This window comes from Microtus oregoni, unplaced genomic scaffold, assembly GCF_018167655.1.
Source record: "Microtus oregoni isolate MIOR12 unplaced genomic scaffold, Mior012 000028F_ref0000031, whole genome shotgun sequence".
Taxonomy (NCBI): domain Eukaryota; kingdom Metazoa; phylum Chordata; class Mammalia; order Rodentia; family Cricetidae; genus Microtus; species Microtus oregoni.
The window spans coordinates 27,505,931-27,525,890 of NW_024543087.1; the positions used below are offsets into that span (position 1 = coordinate 27,505,931).

The following is a 19,960-nucleotide window of genomic DNA, read 5'->3' on the forward strand; positions in this document are numbered from 1 at the left end:
TGGAGCCCAGCTCTGAGGGAGTCAGGGAATAGAGAGACTGTCAGGATTTACTAGCTTCCAGTCCAGCCAAAAACACGCAAACCCTAAGTTCAGGGAGAGACCTCTGTCTCCTATGAATACACAAAAGAATGAAGGAAGACAACTAATGTATGTTTCTGGCCTTCAAGTGCACGTGTGTAACACATACACAAACCTTTAATCCTAGCACTTGGGAGGAAGAGGTAGGATGGTCTTAGAAAGTTTGAGGCCAACAAGGGCTTCCAAATGAGACACTGTCTTAAAAGCAAAATAACCAAAACACCCAACCACTACCCCAGAGAAAAGGGGAAACAAAAACTTTATTTGAAATTAAATGCAGAAACTATAATAAAACCTGATTTATGTGACCCAGGACAGCAGTGAGTCTGAACCCAACATACATCCCAAACCACTAAACAATCGGATTGTTCCAGGATGTATGAATTAAGTTCCCTAAAAAAGCCACACCTACATTCTGTAGGTGGACTTAGACTTCAGAATCTCAGGATAGAAGAAGAGTTAGAATTTGCAGACAGAGAGCCAAACGATATTGGACTCTTCAGTCTCTAAAGGTCACTTATCATCAACCTCTGTATCTGGCTAAACATCCCTTTTGAAATCTATTAACTTAACAGTCCACTGGCTTTCATTAAGCCAAAAGCTAAGCATATCATCAAATAGCATCTGAGACCTTCAGCAGTTTTTCTAGTTCTGTTGTAATCTGCATACCTGATGTCCCCAGGAATGAATGGATTGACTGATGACTATCTTCATTCTGTGACTACAAAACTCCATGTAATCACATCCACAGGGAACATGTCACCTGGGACAACTTAAATTTGTGCTCTCAGACCATGGGCCACTCTTATTTGTCTCAAAATAAAATCTATTTCCTTTAGAGTGAGAGTAATGATTTAATGGACGAATGTAATTCTATTTTCATTTTTCCATCTCTCAACTTTACCCCACATTATTAAATAAAGTAATCTGGCCAAGCATGGTGGCACATGCCAATCACTCCAGCACTTGGGAGGTAGATACAAGCGGGTTACTATAAATTCAAGATCAGCCTGGTCTATCTACATAGCAAGTCAAATCTACTCTAGGTGTCACAGTGAAACCCTTAACAAAAAACAAATACATACATACATACATACATACATACATACATACATAAAATGGGGCTGGAATGTAGCTCAATTTAGGTAGAGTGCTTGCCTAGTAAGCATAAAGTTCTGGGTTTGATCCCTACGCATCCCCAGGACCATATAAGCTGGATGTGATGGTCCATGCTTGTAATCTTCGCATTTTGAAGGATGTAAGCTTGAAAACATCCTAGACCACAAGAGACCATCTTAAAATACATAAAACCTGTACCATATGGATTTTAAATATTCAGTTATAGATAATTATTCAATTATAAATAATGTTAGCCATTTCTGCACAATGATCTTGGCCTTAATTTCTTTTCCCTAAGAGTCTCACATAGCCCCAGCTGGTCTTGCACTCACCACATAGCTGGAGATAACCTTCAACTCCTGACCTTCCTGCTACCTACCAAGTGCTGGTGAGCTACTTACTGTTCACCTCTGTCTGCCCTAAATTCCTTCAACTATTAAAGTAAAACGTTGGAATGTATTAATTTAGTGTCTCAACAGCATGCACTAACCCCAAAACTAAGAGTGTCAGCAGATAGTATCTGAAACCTACAGTAGAATTCTCCCTGCTAGATGATGTCCCCATCAATGTATCTGGTGATATAAAAGTTCATGGAACTTTGATGAACTACATGTTATTCAGGTGGCAATATAATTCATGTTCTTGCACCATTGTCACTCACTGTTATCTAGCCTCAAAATAATTTTTCATTTCCTTTCAGGTGACAGCTGTGTTATCTGTCAAAATGTGTAACTAAAACTGCTTTTTAGGGCTTATTGTTTTCACTGGTAATAGAACTTTCTCCCCCCTAGAGACAGGGTTCCTCTATAGCTTTCTGTAGAGAGTGAGAGTGTGAACTCCTGTCTCGAAAATACCAAGTGAGCACTACCACCATCTGCCTTTTTCTTTTTAAATCTCTGTGTTGGTTTTAATGAGTTGTCTACCACAACCTTGGGCATTTGAATACTTGGTGTTCCTGAGAGGGAGGTTTAGGAAACATGGCCGCGCTGGAAGAAGTAAGCTAGTAGGAGTGGGTTTTGAGAATTCAAAGATTCGAGCCACTCCAGTTCATTCTTGGATTCATGCTTGTGGTTCAAAATGTGAGCTCTCAGCTTGCTACTCCAGCTGCTAGTACTTCTCCACCATGGACTCTTGTCCCTGTATAACCGTAACTCCAAATAAACTTTCTCTATAAACTGCCTTGCTCATTTTTTTTTAAATCACAACAATAGAAACATAACCAATACAACTAAAAAAAAAAATTAGGGGCCAGCCTAGTCTACAAAATGAGTTCCAGGATAGTCAGGGCTACACAGAAAAACCCTTTCTCAAAAAACAAAAAAATTAATGTGTGGTGCATATGTGTAGGTCAGAAGACAACTTGTTGAAATCACTTCTTTCCTCCTACTAAGTGGGTTCCAGGCATTAAATTCAGGCCATCAGGTTTGGGAACAGATGCTAAGTCATTTCATGAGACTGTGAAAGCATTGCTTTATCTATCTATCTATCTATCTATCTATCTATCTATCTATCTATCTGGAAAAGGTTTGGAAGCCGGGTGTGGTGGTGCACACCTACAGACTCCACTCTAAGGAGGCAGTGACAGGAGTCCTCTACTTATTTGAAGCCAACATTTGTGTATGTAGCAATTTTCTAACCAGCCACAGCTACAGTGAAAACCTGTCTCAAAAAAGAATGCTCCAATGAGTGGGAGTTAATGGAAGAAGACTGGTGCCTCTTTGGATAATGGATGCAACAGCTACTGAGCATGTAAGAATTCTACTTTAGTAACAACTTGAAAACTTCCATACTAGTAATACTTTGGTGAAGACTCAAGAGAAAAAAAAATCTGTATAAACTGACTATATAGAAACGATTCCATTTATACTGTCTTCTGAAAGCTGGACTGCTTATCTGCATTTGTCTTCATGTTCATACTCCACATCATTCTGCAGGGTCTATACAATGCCAAAGGACACTCACAGAAAAGCTGCAAGTGATTGCTCAAGTTTGTAATTCCAGCCCTTGAAAGACAGACACACAGATCTCTGAAGTTGAGGCCAGCTGGTCTACAGACTGAGTTCTAGGTCAGTTAGGGCAATACAATGAGACCCCATCTCACAAAACAAAAAACACTAACACAAAGGACACAGTTCTCAATTATATCATACACCAAAATGTTTCTAGGAAGGGTATTATAAGGTACCATAAAAAACAGTCACCAACCATTCAGGCTGTACAAAAACACAAAACAACTAGCAAACATTCAGAAGTACCAACGGCCTTTAAAATGGTTAACTTAGAAACCAATATGGATTAAGCAATGGCCTTCAACAGAAGAAAAACTGCAGGTTTTACAACATCTGGTACAGGAGCAACTAGATGTTCACTGTATTTAAGAATCAACCAGCCCTTAATTTCTCTTGCATTTGTTGTTAAAAAGAAATCTTGTTCTTTATATAATCAAACACCACAACCTGCAGAAAGTCACCCAAAGGAATGAAATTTGGCAGGTGGATGTGTTCTACTTTGCAGAATTTGGAAAATTAAAATATGTACAACACATCATTGAAACCTATTCAGATTTTCAATGGGCAACTGCTTTGAGTTTGTAAAAGAATGATTTGGTAATCACACATTTACTAGAAGTTATGGCTATCATAGGTATAGCTGCACAAATAAAGACAGACAGTGGTCTAGCATATGTCTCAAAGAAAATAAAAGGTTTTTGCTTATTATAATATAAAGCATGTTACAGTTATACCAAACAATCCTACAGGTCAGGCAGTTATAATGAAAGTCAGGAGATGTGCTGTTAGGGAAGAGGTTTTGCTCTTGTTCCCAAAGGGAAAGAAAAGCTTTAAAAACCATAATAATAAAGATTCAGCTTTAAAGAGAAAATCCTCTTGAGAAAGAGAAATGACAGCTCAGCCATAGAGGTGACAATCCTACAGGTGGTAAGGAAATAGTGTAAAGGTTGAGGCTAGTGTGAAAGTCTTTTGTACGGCAATACAAGGTGAAATACTACTAGCTGTCCTGTCCTGGAACTAACTTTGTAGACCAGGCTAGCCTTGAACTCACAGAGATGTAGCTGATTCTGCCTCCCAAACACTGGGGTTAAAGGCGTGTGCCACCATGGTCCAGCTGAGTCAAAGCATATTTTATATCCCTGAACAATAAAATTTTAAAATTCCAAATTTAAGTGACTTGAAAAACCAACCACTAGGTCGACAAGGAGGCCATGTTGGGTAAAGGTCACTTGCCACCAAACCTAAAAACCCACATGGTAGAAGGAGAGAAGTGACTTCGTGAATTCTCTGATCTCCAAATATACACACTGACTCATGTGGACAGATATGTATACATATGAAAATAAGTGCAAACGTACTTCTAACATTCAGCTAAGAGAAGGAAAAGGCATTTTAAATCTTAGAATCAGCTGTTTCTCAGACCTTAACCTCAAATATCTTTAATTTAATCCTGCCTATCATTTCTAGAACAACTGATTAGTTAGACTAGGAAAATCAATAGTAACTAAACACTCTTACAAAGAAGACTGGTTGCCTTAAAAAACATATCTAAAGTACTACTGCCATCTAGAGTTAAAAAAGTGGAGAGCATATTTATTCTGAAAAAGAACGTTCACAATTAAGTATTATATTCTATTAAATGACATTTTTGCTTTCACTAAGCATGTGGTTTCTTTTTCTTTCTTGTTTGTTTGTTTGTTTGTTTTTAGAGACAGGGTTTCTCTGCATAGCTTGGAGTTTGTTCTGGAACTCACTTTGTAGACCAGGCTGACCTCAAATTCAGAGATCCACCTGCCACTGCCTCCCAAGTGCTGGAATTAAAGGAGTGTGTCACCATCGCCCAGCAAGTTTGTAGCTTCTATTCCTCTCAAGTAAGACAGCTATGAGGTCATCATAATATACACATGAATGTTCTTAAGATATATATCATTTATATGTTAAACCGTGAGGAAAGGTCAAGTCTCCTAACTAAGGCAAGTTAGTTAAAACTGCTAAGTTAGTTTCCCAGGTTTGAGGGATGGTTAGCAGTTACTTGATGCTCTTTTAGAAGACCAGAATTAGGTTTTCAACACCTATGTGAGCATCTGTAACTTCAGCTCCAGGGGTCCAACGACCTCTTCTGGCCTCCACCGGTACCCCCCACATGTAGGGCACACATTCACACAGACACATATATACACAAAGACAAATAAAAATATAAATTAGTTTTCACAACCAATGAAAATTCTTTCCCCAGTCCTGTGTGTGTGTTTGTGTGTGTGTGTGTGTGTGTGTGTGTGTGTGTGTGTGTGAGAGAGAGAGAGAGAGAGAGAGAGAGAGAGAGAGAGAGAGGGGTTTACATTTTTTGTGGGCATATGTATTTGTCAGCAAGTTAACGGCACGTGCCTCTACCTTCTAGGCAGGCTTGACAGTCCCATCTGAAATCTCTACCTTCAGTTAAGCTTCAGCTTCCAAGAGATCAAAAGGGAAGGGCAGAAACTAGCTCCCCGCCCCCCTCCTGGCTTTTCAAGACAGGGTTTCTCTGAAGCTTTGGAGCTTCTAAACTGCCCAGTTTAGAAACTAGCTTTTAAGAAGCTGATGAATCTGCCAGGTGGTAATGGTACATACACACCTTTAATTCCAGCACTTGGGAGACAGAGGCAGGAGAATCTCTATGAGTTCTAGGCCAGCCTGGTCTATAGAACGAGTTCCAGGACTGCCTCCATAACACATGAGAAACCCTGTCTCAAAAAATCAAAGAAAAAGGCCGGGGGGTGGTGGCGCATGCCTTTAATCCCAGCACTAGGGCTTGAGCCTACAGCAAGGCAGAATTTAGCTAGGCGGGGAAAACTAAACTGAATGCAGGGAAAGAGATGGCAGAATCAGGGAGACGTCATGGAGCTGCTGCTGGAGATAGATGCACTGAAACTTTGCTGGTAGGCAACGACCACGAGGTGATACACAGATTACTAGAAATGGGTTAAATTAAGATATAAGGGTTAGCCAATACAAATCTAGAGCTAATGGGCCAAACAGTGTTTTAAATAATAGAGTTTCTGTGTGATTATTTCGGTGCTGAGCAGCCAGGAACTAACAAGCCGGCTCCTTGCAACACCCCACGGTTATTACCTGGCATCCACCTTTGAAAGCCCCTCCCCTGGGAGTTGCGTTGGTCCGGACTCCACCTATGGGAAGACTGCCAAGTGCTGACCCCTCCCAGGGAGGGTCAGGACCACTCCCACAGGCTATTTAGGCTGAGACCCAAAAGAGGAGCACTGTTGTCTCAGGTTTTGCTCCCATCCTCCAGGGAGCACTGCATTAAACATGGGCATCTTAATTCGGTCTAATTTGGTCTGGTTGGAATTATTTGCGTCAGCGGAGAAGTTCCTCTTAAGAAATATACCTAACACCCACCTACCGTTTCCCTGGTAACACTACTAAGGAAATCTCTCATACAAAAAAAGTAGCGATATCAAGGCCCATTACAGGAAAACTCTGACTTTTTGGTCAAAACAAAACATCAACAAAAAACTAGAATCTGATTTCTATTTCATTCTAGATGAAAAATAAAATTCTGCCCAAATCATTACATACTGTTGTCCTCAATCTTAAGCATTAACTATGGTCTAGAGAGACGGATCCACTGCTCTGTCAGAGGACCCAGGTTTAAATCCCAACACCCACATGGCAGCTCACAACTGTCTGTAACTCTAGTTCTAGTGGATCTAATTACTGCTTCTTGCCTCTATGGGTACTGTACACACAGGTAGTACACAGACATACATGCAGGCAAAACACCTATACGCATAAAAAAGATGACATAATTTTAAAAACAGCATTAATCCAACTAGACTTGCCAGTCATCTGGCTAGGAGACCATTCCTTAGAAAAGCTGATTAACCTGAAGATATATGCTAAGAACATGAAAGAATAATTATTTTCTTTCCTTTTTTCTTCTCCTTTTTCTGTTTTTTGTTTTTTTGTTTTTCAAGACACTGGCTGTCCTGGAACCCACTTTATAAACCAGGTTGGCAGGGGCTAGAGAGGTGGCTCAGAGGTTAAGAACACTGGCTGCTCTTCCAAAGGTCCTGAGTTCAGTTCCCACCAACCATGTGGTGGCTCACAACTATTTATAATGAGATCTGGTGCCCTCTTCTGGTGTGCATGCAAACATGCAGGCAAAACACTGTACACATAATAAATAAGTCTTTAGAAAAATATATAAAAAGTAAATCAGACTGGCATCAAATTCACAGAGATCCATTTGCATCTACTTCCTGAGTGCTGGAATTAAAGGCATGTGCCACTATTATATTCTTTTTTTTTTTGGGGGGGGGGTCTTGAGACAAGGTTTCTCTGTGTAGCTTTGGAGCCTGTCCTAGCACTTGCTCTGTGGACCAGGCCGGCCTTGAACTCGCAGAGATCTGTCTGCTTCTACCTCCTAAGTGATGGGATTAAAGGTGTCACCACTGGGGGCTGGAGAGATGGCTCAGTGGTTAAGAGCACTGCCTGCTCTTCCAAAGGTCCTGAGTTCAATTCCCGGCAACCACATGGTGGCTCACAACCATCTGTAGTGAGGTCTGGTGACCTCTTCTGGCCTGCAGACATACACACAGACAGAATATTGTATACATAATAAATAAATAAATAAATATTTTAAAAAAAAAAAAGGTGTCACCACTGCCCGGCTGATTTTTTTGTGTATTTTCTATAAATGGGTATTCTGCCTGCCACTTACATGCCTGCTGCCACAGAAGACAGAAGAGAGTACTTACTGTAGCTCCCAAGAGCAGCCATTCTCTTAACTGTTCTCCACTCCCTTACAGTAGGCTTTTCAGATGGTTTCCGTGGCTTCAAATGCACTAAAATCCTCCTAACTCAACTTCCTGAGTGTGGGGTTTATATGTACAAACCACCAAACCAGGCAAGAGTATTTTAATATAACTGTGATTATAAACAAGGTTTCTGAGTGATAGCAGAATGAATGAATGCCTTTAGAGAAACACACACATAATTATTTTCCATCCATTATTTTTAGAGTTAAGAATTAAAAATGGGGGCTGGAGAGATGGCTCAGTGGTTAAGAGCACTGGCTGCTCTTCCAGAGGTCCTGAGTTCAGTTCCCAGCAACCACATGGTGGCTCACAACCATCTGTACTGAGATCTGGCGCCCTCCTCTGGCATGCGGGCATACATTGAGGCAGAATGTTGTATACATAATAAATAAATCTTTAAAAAAAAAAAAAGAATTCAAAATGGCATATTGTTGTTTCCCCAGCTACTTATCCCCCACCCTCTCTATCTGGTCTCTCTCCTTCTTTGCTCCCTCCAGACAGAGTTGCAGTTCCCAGGATTACTTGTTGTTTTGATTTTGTTTGGTTGGTTGTTTTTTTTTTGGCTTTTTGAGACAGAGTTTCTCTGTAGCTTTGGAGCCAGTCCTAGAACTAACTCTTGTAGGCCAGGCTGGCCTCGAAATCACTGAGATCCTCCTGTCTCTGCCTCACAAGTACTGGAATTAAAAGCATGCGCCACCACTGCCTAGTTTCCCTAGATTACTTGGAACTCACTATGTGAATAGGTTATCCTGGAAATTGTGATAATCTTCCTACGTAGCCTCCCAATGCAAGTTCAAGCATGAGCTGATCTACAATAACCTTTAAATGGAAAAAAAATCTATTTGAAATCTATACCTCTAGCTATAAATTCAACTTAATTTTAGTGGTGCACACCTATAAATTCAGTTAATCATTCAATTTATAGGCAAACACATGGTTTTCACAAAGGTTATTTTTTTTTTTTTTTTTTTTTTTTGGTTTTTCGAGACAGGGTTTCTCTGTGGTTTTGGAGCCTGTCCTGGAACTAGCTCTTGTAGACCAGGCTGGTCTCGAACTCACAGAGATCCGCCTGCCTCTGCCTCCCGAGTGCTGGGATTAAAGGCGTGCGCCACCACCGCCTGGCTCACAAAGGTTATTTTATAAGAAAAAGAAAACAGAAGACAGACAAAATACAATAGATTTCAAGTTAATTCAACAATAAAAGAGAGGCCTTATAAAGAGAGAAAATCTTTAGTATAACACATTCAGAACCCACAGAGTGAAATATGTTAAACTTAAAAATTAAGAGCACAAAAACTTTTATTAATATTTAATCAATTACACTCAGATAAAAATAAAACTTTTATTTAAAGTAAATGAGATTAGTAAAGTATTTTGTCAAATATCTTCAGCATAATAATACTATAAACTGGTCTTGCCTAAGTGAAGTGTCAAATACAAGATTCGATAGTTTTCTTACCATTTGGGGTCCAACATTCACATTTATTGGCCCTAAGGTTTTCGGTAAAACTTTTGTTGGTGAGTGAGTGCTGGAAACTGGAAATGCAACAAGTGAAATGTTACCTGAAAAGAGAGCAAGATAGGAAGTCAGTGTTCTGCAATATCAAGTTGACACCAATGGGCCTATCCCATGCTGCTAATTTACATTTAGAGACATATTGTACCTGTGGGATAGTGGTGCACACTTTTAATCCCAGCACTTGGTGGGGGAAGGCAGGTGGATCTGAGTTCTAGGACAGCCAGGGATACACAGAGAAACCCTGCTGTGAAAAACCAAAGAAACAAAACAAACTACAACAAAACTAAGAAGTCTTAACTGAAAATACATATTGACCTCTTTGTTGAAGTGAGTATAATCAGTTCTGTTAAACACTCTTATTTGTATTTTACAGGACGTTTATAAAACAGTTTGTGTACTTAACAACTACAAAAGTTGCATCACTATGAAATGAGTGTCTTATCCAGGTACATATAATGTGTCTTGTGATGCTGCTATTGTACCAGAAACATTTTCTTTTGTTATTTGCTTTTTAAACTTAGCCACATTAAAAAAAAATCTGATTGGGCAGTAGTGGTGCACACCTTTAAACCCAGCACTTGGGAAGCAGAGGCAGGTAGATCTTCAGGTTTGAGGCTAGCCTGGTCTACATAGTGAGTACCAGACAGTCAGGGTTACAAAAAACCTTGTCTCAAAAAAAAAAAAAAAAAAAAATCAAGAGAATCTGTTTACAGCCAGTTTGCCTCAAATCTAAGGCAAGATTCTAAGTTTTGTATTTGTTTTCCAATGAAAAATTACAATACACAAAACCAAACTGACCTTTATTACATATAGAATATAAAAATGTATGAAGTATAATGTGAACATAAAGTATTCAAATTTATAGTACATTCATAATAAAACCTATGATTTTATTAGCATACATTAATTATACACAATGATTTCCACTATGACATTTTCTCATATGCATATAATGTATTTGAGCATATTCCCTTGACCTTCATTACCCTCTCGTCTTTCTCCAACTCTAATTACTTATTATATTTCATGTATTTTTTTGTGATCCATTAAATTGAATTATAGGCGAGAGGCTATTTATAGGAACACGGGCACCTTACCAGATTTATGCCATTTAGGAAACATCTCTCTCCTCCAATAACCATTAAGACCTATAGTCCCTTGAGTGAAAGCTCATGAGTCCCTCTCCCATACTATGATGAGATGCTGATGGGCTCAATCAAGTGTAGGTTTTATATGGGTAATCATAGCCTTGTCACAACATTCTTTAATACTCTGCCCCAGCCTTTGGCTCTTAAGATTCTTTCTATCCCTTTTTCAACAATATTCCCTGAGTCTTGGAGGACGTGAGCCTGGTGCTCCATTTATCCATGAACATCAAACAGTTACTTGTTCTCAGCACTCTGAGAAACTGGGAGTGTCTGTAGCTACTGCCGCCTGCTTCAAAGAGCAGCTTCTGTGACCAAAGATGAAGCAGCTGAGGCTCATGTTTTCAGAATGCCAAGTCGATAGATTTGGGGCCTTTTTGGTTAATGTTGAGATCCTAGCCTTTAACAGCTGAGCCATCTCTCTAGCCTTATTTGTGGCCTTTTTAATATTAAAGAAAAAATATCTACTAGTGAGTTTGTTTGCTGTTATTTTGAGATGCTTCGGTCAAAACAAAAGCATCACATATTCTAAGCCAGTGTTCAACTCCATCCCCACCCCAGCTACATAGTGATACAGAGTAGAAGCAGGAAGGTCAGCGTAGTGATTTCAAATGCAAACAAAACAAAACACACTTCTCCTGAAGGCCATCCTGGTCTACAGAGTTAATTCCATTCTCAGGACAGCCAAGGCTATACTGTGAGACTTTGTCTCAAAAAACTGAAACCAACAAAGAGCCTGATCACACTCCTTAATCTCTGTCTCTCACACACACACTTCTCAGTCCTCAGCAGACACATATGTATGGTTGTTTTTTACCAGTCTTTTTTACCATGTACATGTTTGGTGCCTGCAAACGCCAGCAGAGTGCCAGATCCCATGGAACTGGAGTTACTGACAGTTGTAAGCGATCACACGTGGGTGCTGAAAAGCAGCCACCTCTTTAAGCACTTAGCCACCTCTCTACTCCCCCAATTCTATGAATGATTTCTTTCGTGAGGATCTCATTAATGCTTAAGGTAATGGTGTTTTTATATATGAAGAAACTGAAATTCAATTAAGTTGCTGATTCCAAGGTCAAGTATCAACTTTCAACTCCAGTTAACCTCTCAGTAGTATTTTACGTGACTTGACTATACTCCTGTGAAACTATTTTTCATTGGGCATCTGAGTCACTCTGCTGCTTCCTCCTGAAGGAGCATCCTTCTGTCAGTCTCGCTTTTCCACCAGTAGGCTCACAGAGGACAGTGGAGCAGTCAACACACAAGACTACTGTTTGAGCACGGCTAGAGACCATGGTGATTTTATATCATCCTGGGCATTTCACATAATTGGGGCTCTGCAATAGGTGCTTTTTCTCGTGTTTCCTCTTTTCCTCTTCTATTTTTTTTCCTATCCAGCTGGCTGTTCCAGTTCTTGATGACTGGCTCTCCTCTCTGAACTTCAGTCTTCCAACCTCACTTGACAGGTGGATAAACTGATCTCAGCCTCATGCCTATAAATGCATGGAAGAGTCTGATGTTCCTCTGGATTAAACTGCTGAACTCAGATTCATGTCTTGCTTAATTTGTCAAAATGACACAATTTTGAGTCATCTGAGAAGAGGAATGTCAATTGAGAAAATGCCTCCCCTTAAGATCGGCCTGAAAATTCCAGAACTTGGGAGACTTAAGCAGCAGCTCTCTGTGAGTTTGAAGCCAGCCTGATATACAAAGTGAGTTCCAGGACAGTTAGGACTGTTTCACAGAGAAACCCTGTATTAAAAAAAAAAAAAACACAAAGATACAAAAAGAAAAAAAAAAGAAAAAAACAACAAAAAATAAAGAAAAAAAAAACAAAAAAAACACAAAACAAAACAAAAAACTAAAAACCAAAAAAATATTTAAAAAGAAAGAAAGATTGGCCTATAAACATGCCTCTAGAGCATGTTCAACAAATGTTGAAGGATCTAGCCCACTGGGGGACTGGGTTGTATAAGAAAGCAGACTAAGAAAGCCAAGGAGAACAAGCTAGTAAGCAGCATTCCTCCATGGACTCTGCTTCAGTTCCTGTCTCCAAGTTCCTGCCTTCAGCTCCTCCTACTTTATATTCCTTTCTCTGTCAAGCCATATACACTTCCTGTCTCCACCTCCTAGTGCTAAGATTAAAGGCAAGGACTCCCAAGTACTAGGATAAAAGGTGAGATCTACCACTCCCTGGCCTCAAGGGATTTAGCTCTGTATTCTGGCCTTCAGGCAATCTTTATTAAAACACAAACAAAATAGCACCACATAGGATGAAGTCACTTATAAAAGTAGGGCTATCCGAATAACAGAAGCACTGAAGGCAGGAAGGCCTGAAAAGACAACTGACAGCAAAACAATTTATTATAATTAAAGAAGAAATAAAGACTTTCCATGATAAAAAATAAACTAAAGGAATTTTCAACCACAAAATCAGGTCTAAAGAGGATACTGGAAGTACTTCAAGCTGAAGAGAGGATAAACACAACTAAGAGGTCAAGAAAATTAATAACACCAGAGCCATTCGTCAACATAAATCTAAAACTCAACAAAATGGCAGGAATTAATATACATTTTAATAACTTTGAGTATCAATGGTCTCAGTTTCACAATAAAAAGACAGACTAGCAGACTAGAATAGAAAACAAGATTCATCTTTATATTACCTCTAATAAACACATCTTATCACCAAAGGTAGAGAGATACCTTAGGGTAAACAGATTGAAAAAGGTATTTGAAGAAAAATGGAATTAAGAAACAATCATGTATAGCTTGTTCTGGTATCTGACAAAATAAACACTGAACCAAAATTAGTCGGAAGAGAAATAGCTTACTTTGTGTTCAAGAGAACAATCCATCAAGAGGCTAAAGCAATGGCTTGGCAGTTAAGCACGCTGGCAGCTTTTCCAAAGGACCCAGGTTTGCTTCCTAGCATCCTCATAGTGGCTTATAACCATCTGCATATAATCCCAGTTCCAAAGGATCTGACACCATCTTCTGGCTTCTATGGGCACCAGGCACACAAGACATACATGTAGGCAAAATACCCATACACAAAAAAATTAAAATAAAATGTCACAGGGCCAAAAAGATGGTCCAGTGGATAAAAGCACTTCATCCAAGCCTGAAGACAGTGTTCACATGGTAGAAGAGAATCAATTCCTGAAAATTATAATCTAATCTCCACACATGCACCACGACACACACACATCTACACACTGACCACACACAAAGTAAGTCTATTTTTAAAAAGATATTAAAATTCTAAACATATATGAACCAAATACAGGTGCAACCAATTTCATAAAAGAAATACTTCTAGACATAAAGCCACAGATTAATCCCAACACTGTAACAGTGGGTGATTTTAATATCCAACTCTCTAGAGTTAACTGACATCATAAATCAAACAGACCTAACAGACATCTGCAAAATATTCTACCAATAAACTACAGAAACATGTTTTTCTCAACATCACATGGAATTTTTTTTTTTTTTTTTTTTTTTTGGTTTTTTCGAGACAGGGTTTCTCTGTGGTTTTGGAGCCTGTCCTGGAACTAGCTCTTGTAGACCAGACTGGTCTCGAACTCACAGAGATCCGCCTGCCTCTGCCTCCCGAGTGCTGGGATTAAAGGCGTGCGCCACCACCGCCCGGCCATCACATGGAATTTTATCCACAATTAATTACATATCAGGAGACAAAGCAAGCCTCAACAAATGTAAGAAAAATGGAATAACACCCTGTATTCTATGTGACTATAATGGAATAAAGCTAGATAAGTAGCAAAAGAAACTATAAACAGAATACTGAATGATGATGAGTGGATCAATGACCAATCAAGAAGGAATACATAGCAGCACAAGATCAAAGCAGTCAAAATCCTGGCATAGATGGGGAGAAAGCACTGGCAGCTGATACCAGCTGGGGTAGGAGCACTCATTTTCCTTGCAGGTATTGCTACCAGGAGAGCAGCCCATGCTTTCATGGGTGGCTCCATACTTGTGTAGTACAGGTAGTACTAACTGGACAGAGCTGTATATTAAAATACAAGGATGTGATGTTTCTGAGGGTGATGTGTTAAGGAGACACACTTAGGGGAGGCTGGAGGAGGGAAATAAAGGTGAATGTGATCATAATACACTTATACATGGGTGAAATTCTTGAAGAATGAATTTCCTTTGTTGTTGTTGTTTATTTTTTGTTTTGTTTTGTTTTTCTCTGAGACAGGGTTTCTCTGTTTAACAATCCTGGCTGTTCTGGAACTCGCTCTGCAGACCAGGCTGGCCTCAAACTCACAGAGATCCACCTGCCTCTGCCTCCCGAGTGGTAGGACTAAAGGCGTGGGCTACCACTGCCTGGCATGAATTTTTAAATTATAATTTTACTTTTTTTCTTTTCAAACGTGGCTACTAGTCATTTCAGCAAAATGACTCAGAGAGTAAAGTACTTGCGGTAAAAGCCTGACAACCTGAGTGTGATCCCTGGTCCCCAAGGTAGAAGGAGGGAACCAACTCCTGCAAGTTGTCCTTTGACCTTTACACTTATGCTATGGCATGTAAATAAATGATAAACAAACAAATGAAATTTTAAAGTTAAAACTAAAGCCCTATATCATATCTAAAGTTCTCCTTCCTAAACTTGTTACCTATAAATTTTCCCTTTGACCTTGAAATTTCTACTCCCAAACATCTTCCATGCCTTATTCCCACTGCTTCAAGAGTCTGTTCAGAGGCCAAGGCAGCAGATGTATCAATACCCTCTAGCAGCACTCCCTAATCGACCAGGCTTCATTATTCACAGCATATACAATGAGAGTTATAGTGATATTTTAGAAACTTCTGTCGAAAATATATAACACTTATATGTACTTGCTCACATAACTAGCATCTGTCTATAATCTAATCATTCTCCAGGGGACTGGATATCTTCTAGCCTTTTGGAGTACATGCATTCACATACACATACATAGACATGTATGCATACACATTGTCTTAAATAAAAATAACTCATTATGTATAACAACAAAGGAAAACTACAAAGGAGGCTGGGCATAGAAGTTTAGGCACTAGAGAGCTAAGGTGGGAGAACTGATACAATTTTAACATCAGCATTTGCTACATAGTGAATTTCAGGTAAAAATGTCTACAAATTAAGATTTTTTTTTGTTAAATAAAAACTTTAACATAATACAAAGGATGAACCGGTAAGATGATTTAGCAAGTAACACTGCCTACAGCCAAGCCTGACCAGCCAAGTTCTGTCCCACGAAGAAAACAGATTCTTGCAAATTATCCTAACTTCATGTATACCGTGTGTGTTTGTGTGTGTGTGTCTCCATACACATATATGATAAACATTAAAAATTTTAAAGCTATGTCATTAAAAGGCTGACCCTGATAATGCATGACTGTAATCTTGGCACTCAACAAGTGGAGGAAGAAAATTAGGGGAGTTCATGGCCATCATCACCTATAGAGTGAACTCAAACTAACCAACAAAATAAAAGCTACATAATTGTTCTTCCTAAGAATTATTCCTGTTGCCAGGAGGTGGTGGCGCACAACTTTAATCCCAGCACTCAGGAGGCATAGACAGGAGGATCTCTGTGAGTTCAAGACCAGCCTGGTCTACAAGAGGTAGTTCCAGGACAAGCTCCGAAGCTACACAGAAACCCTGTCTCGAAAAACCAAAAAAAAAAAAAAAAGAAAAAAAAAAGAATTATTCCTGTCTTTCTATTAGTTGTTAGTCACTTATTGGTAGGACCTCTTTATTCTGTTATGCTTGCAAGTGAATATTTTTCCAACGGCAGTTTTTGCTATTTGTATTGTATTTCTTTGAGACAGGATATCATTTTGTAGTTTATAGTCTTTTCTGGAACAATTTTGTAGTTTATTTTTTCCTGGTACAATGTACCTCAACCTCCCAGAAACCCTCCTGTATCCAATTCTTTACAACCATCCTTCCCAGCCAGGAGGTGGTGGCACACACCTTTAATCCCAGCACTAAGGAGGCAGAGGCAGGCGGATCTCTGTAAATTAGATGCCAGCCTAGTCTACAAGAACTAGTTCCAGGACAGGCACCAAAAGTACAGAGAAACCCTGTTTTGAAAACCAAACAAATAACCATCCTTCCCAGTGTGTTTGGTTACACTATGAAGAGGAGAGGCAGGGTAAAGCTGTCATTCAAAATTCATTTCAGAAAAACAAAAACAAACAGCCGGGCAGTGGTCACCTTTAATCCCTAGCACTCAGAGGCAGGCACCTCTCTATGAGTTAGTTCAAGGCCAGCCTCGTCTACAGAGTGAATTTCGAATTTCAAGACAGCTAGGGCTACAGAGAAACCCTGTCTTGAAAAACCAAACAACAACAAATACATTTCAGGGGTCCACTGGACATAAAATGAATCAAAATCCAAATAGAAATTCATGTTTTTAAAATTGCTTCGACTGATTCTTGTAATCAGGCACAATTGGGAAGAACTCCTTTATGACTGTACTCTCTTCTCTGTGCCATTTCTAATTAAGAAAATAGTTCAAGTTAAATATCTCTACACATTGAATTTACCTTTATAAAAGAGAAAGTGCTTGGTAACTCATTTCTGTAATCTTGTTTTATGTGTTCTAATTTCTTAATATTTATTCCATTTTTAACCACTAATTTTAGTTCTGTCACCAGCACTGGCATACCCAACAGATGGTTAAGTAAGCTTTCTTCATAAGCCTCATAAGAGAATGTGCAGAAAGCAGCATATTTTATCTCAGACGAGCAGCCACTGAGTGGTTGCAGGAGATGGAGGTGGCTGGGTGTGACCACAAAGGTCAGAATCTATGACTGTAAAAATAAATAGTACTTAATTGGAAATAGTTCTCATGAAGCTTCTAAATTCCTCTCAGATGGCATTCATGCTGCAGTAACAAATCATTCTAATTTATACTCAAGTAAGATATTTTTGTTATTTATAAAAAGTTAACAAGGATTACAAATAGATCTTAAATTAAAAAGTTGGGCTCTGAAGATTATATAACTTTAAGACATGAGTTCAAAGAGAACACATGGCAGTTCTTTTCCTTAGAAAATATAAAAGGGGATCACTATGAGCCATAACATCATACTAAGTACATTACTCAAACTTTGCTTCAAGTTATTCATGTTCTCATTTGACAAGAATATCCACTTTAGGAATTATCACTGAAGCTTCCTACATAACACTTCCTTTTTTGTTTGTTTGTTTGGTTTTTAAAGAGAGGGTTTCTTTGTGTAACAGATCTGGTTGTCCAGGAATTTGCTTTGTTGACCAGGCTGGCGTTGAACTCAGAGATCCGCCTGTCTCTACCTCCCGAGTGCTGGGATTAAACAAATGCGCCAACACAGCCAGGCATCACTTTACATACATTTATTTGTTTATTTAACTATTTATTAGTGGCATAAACATGGAGATCAGAGGACCACTTGCAGTTGTTTCCTTCCACCACATGTTCTGGAGTACAAATCTTAGGTCATCAGACTTATGGCCCACATCTTTACACTCTGAGCCTTTCTGAAAGTCCTGTATTTTTAGAAGACTACAAAAAGCAAGAAATCTTACGGTTATATATCAATATCAAAAGCTTATTGTGTACTAAAAACTTTATTCACACCTATTTCTGACAAGAAAGGCCTGAAATCTCGGCTACTAGAAAAGCTGAGTGGACAGGAATGAAAATTCCAGACCTGCCTGAGCACTTAATGAGACCCTTCCTCAAAAAGTAAGAGAGGTCAGCAAGATAGTTCAGAGAATTGAAATGCCTGTTGCCAAGCCTGCCAACCTGATTTTGATCCCTGGAAATCATATTTTTCTCTAACCCCCACATATATGCAATAGTATGCTTATGTACATACAGAAACATACAAGACAAACAAATGCTTAAAAACACATTTTTGTGTGTTTTGTTTGAGACAGGGTTTCTCTATATGTAGTCCTGGAACCAGGTTAGTCATGAACTCCACACGTTTCTGCCTACCAAGTGCTGGGATTAAAGGCATGTACCACCAAATTCAGCTCAAAAACATCTTTTTATTTTTCCCTTAAGTGAAAAAGAAGGCTGGGGTGCATCTCAATGTTTGGAGTGCTTGACAAGATACACAAGGCCCTAAATTCAATTTAAAATTCTAAGAGGGAAAAAAAACCATCTATCTATTAAAAAACATTCTGGGGTATCACATTCACATAGTGCAACTCTTAACTATAGCATGTAGAAGGCTGAGCAGAATCGCGTGTCTGAGAGCAGCCTTAAGGATACAGCAAGTTCCAGGCCAACCTAAGTTGAGTACTTTCATTAAAAATTTCTATCTCCGTGGCTGGATGTAGACAAAGCACCTGTTTACAAAAAAATCTTCTTTTGTTGTTGTTTTTGTTTTTTGAGACAGGGGTTCTCTGTGGCTTTGGAGCCTGTCCTGGAACTAGCTCTTGTAGAACAGGCTGGCCTTGACTCACAGAGATCCTCCTGCCTCTGCCTCCCAAGTGCTGGGATTAAAGGTGTGCGCCTTTAAAATCTTTTCTGTAGTTCTAACTCCCTCATCCTTCCCTGAGTATTTATACACAGTTAATGGCTGGTAACAGAAAAACATTATTTTTTTTTTCTCAGTAATACAGTCACTTTGTAAGGTGCACATGTGCCTGTAAACAAACTCTCACATATGCTTCTGTGAAACCCTAATGAAACCTATTGGGTCACACACAAAAAATAGAGAGGGGAAGGAGCAGAACGCAGGCTAGCTGGGAAGAGGAAGGAAATTAGAAGTAGCAGTAGGAAACAAGGGCAAGTAAGAGGGGTGACTATGATCAAGATACATTATGAATATGTATAAAAATGTTATAATGAAACCCACTATGTATAATTAATATATACTAATAAAACTCTAAGAAAAAAAGTTCTTGTCTTCTATATGGTAAGTATTTCAAGTCAGTGGGTTTTGTATCACCTCAAATCTGCCAGATATTCATTACAAATAAGTAATTTACTAAAACCAAAGTTATGTGCTGTTAGTTTACATGTTTACTTGATAATCTGTAGCCTGGAATATGGTAGAAAACACTGTTACTATACAATAAGGTCCTAGATCCTTACCAGCATGGCAGCACATACCTGTAATCCCAGTAATTGTGAAATTGAGGCAGGAGGATTATAGGGAGTTTAAGGCCAGCATGGTGGAAGGGAACAATTGACAAGATTGTGCACACACAGTTCCATGGATGCATTATAAAGAGTTACTCGAAGTATAGTATTCACAATGTAA

At 39.1% G+C, this 19,960-nt stretch overlaps 1 protein-coding gene across 13 annotated transcripts in view; it reads right to left on the minus strand.

Moving 5' to 3' along the window:
• The window catches only part of Tfdp2 (transcription factor Dp-2), a 118,859-nt gene that overhangs the window by 37,733 nt on the left and 61,166 nt on the right, over positions 1-19,960 (minus strand). For all 13 annotated transcript variants that reach the window (XM_041676882.1, XM_041676883.1, XM_041676877.1 and 10 more), the window contains one exon: positions 9,480-9,583. In XM_041676882.1, the coding sequence (XP_041532816.1) occupies positions 9,480-9,583 (104 nt within the window). The remainder of the gene's footprint in view (positions 1-9,479; positions 9,584-19,960) is intronic.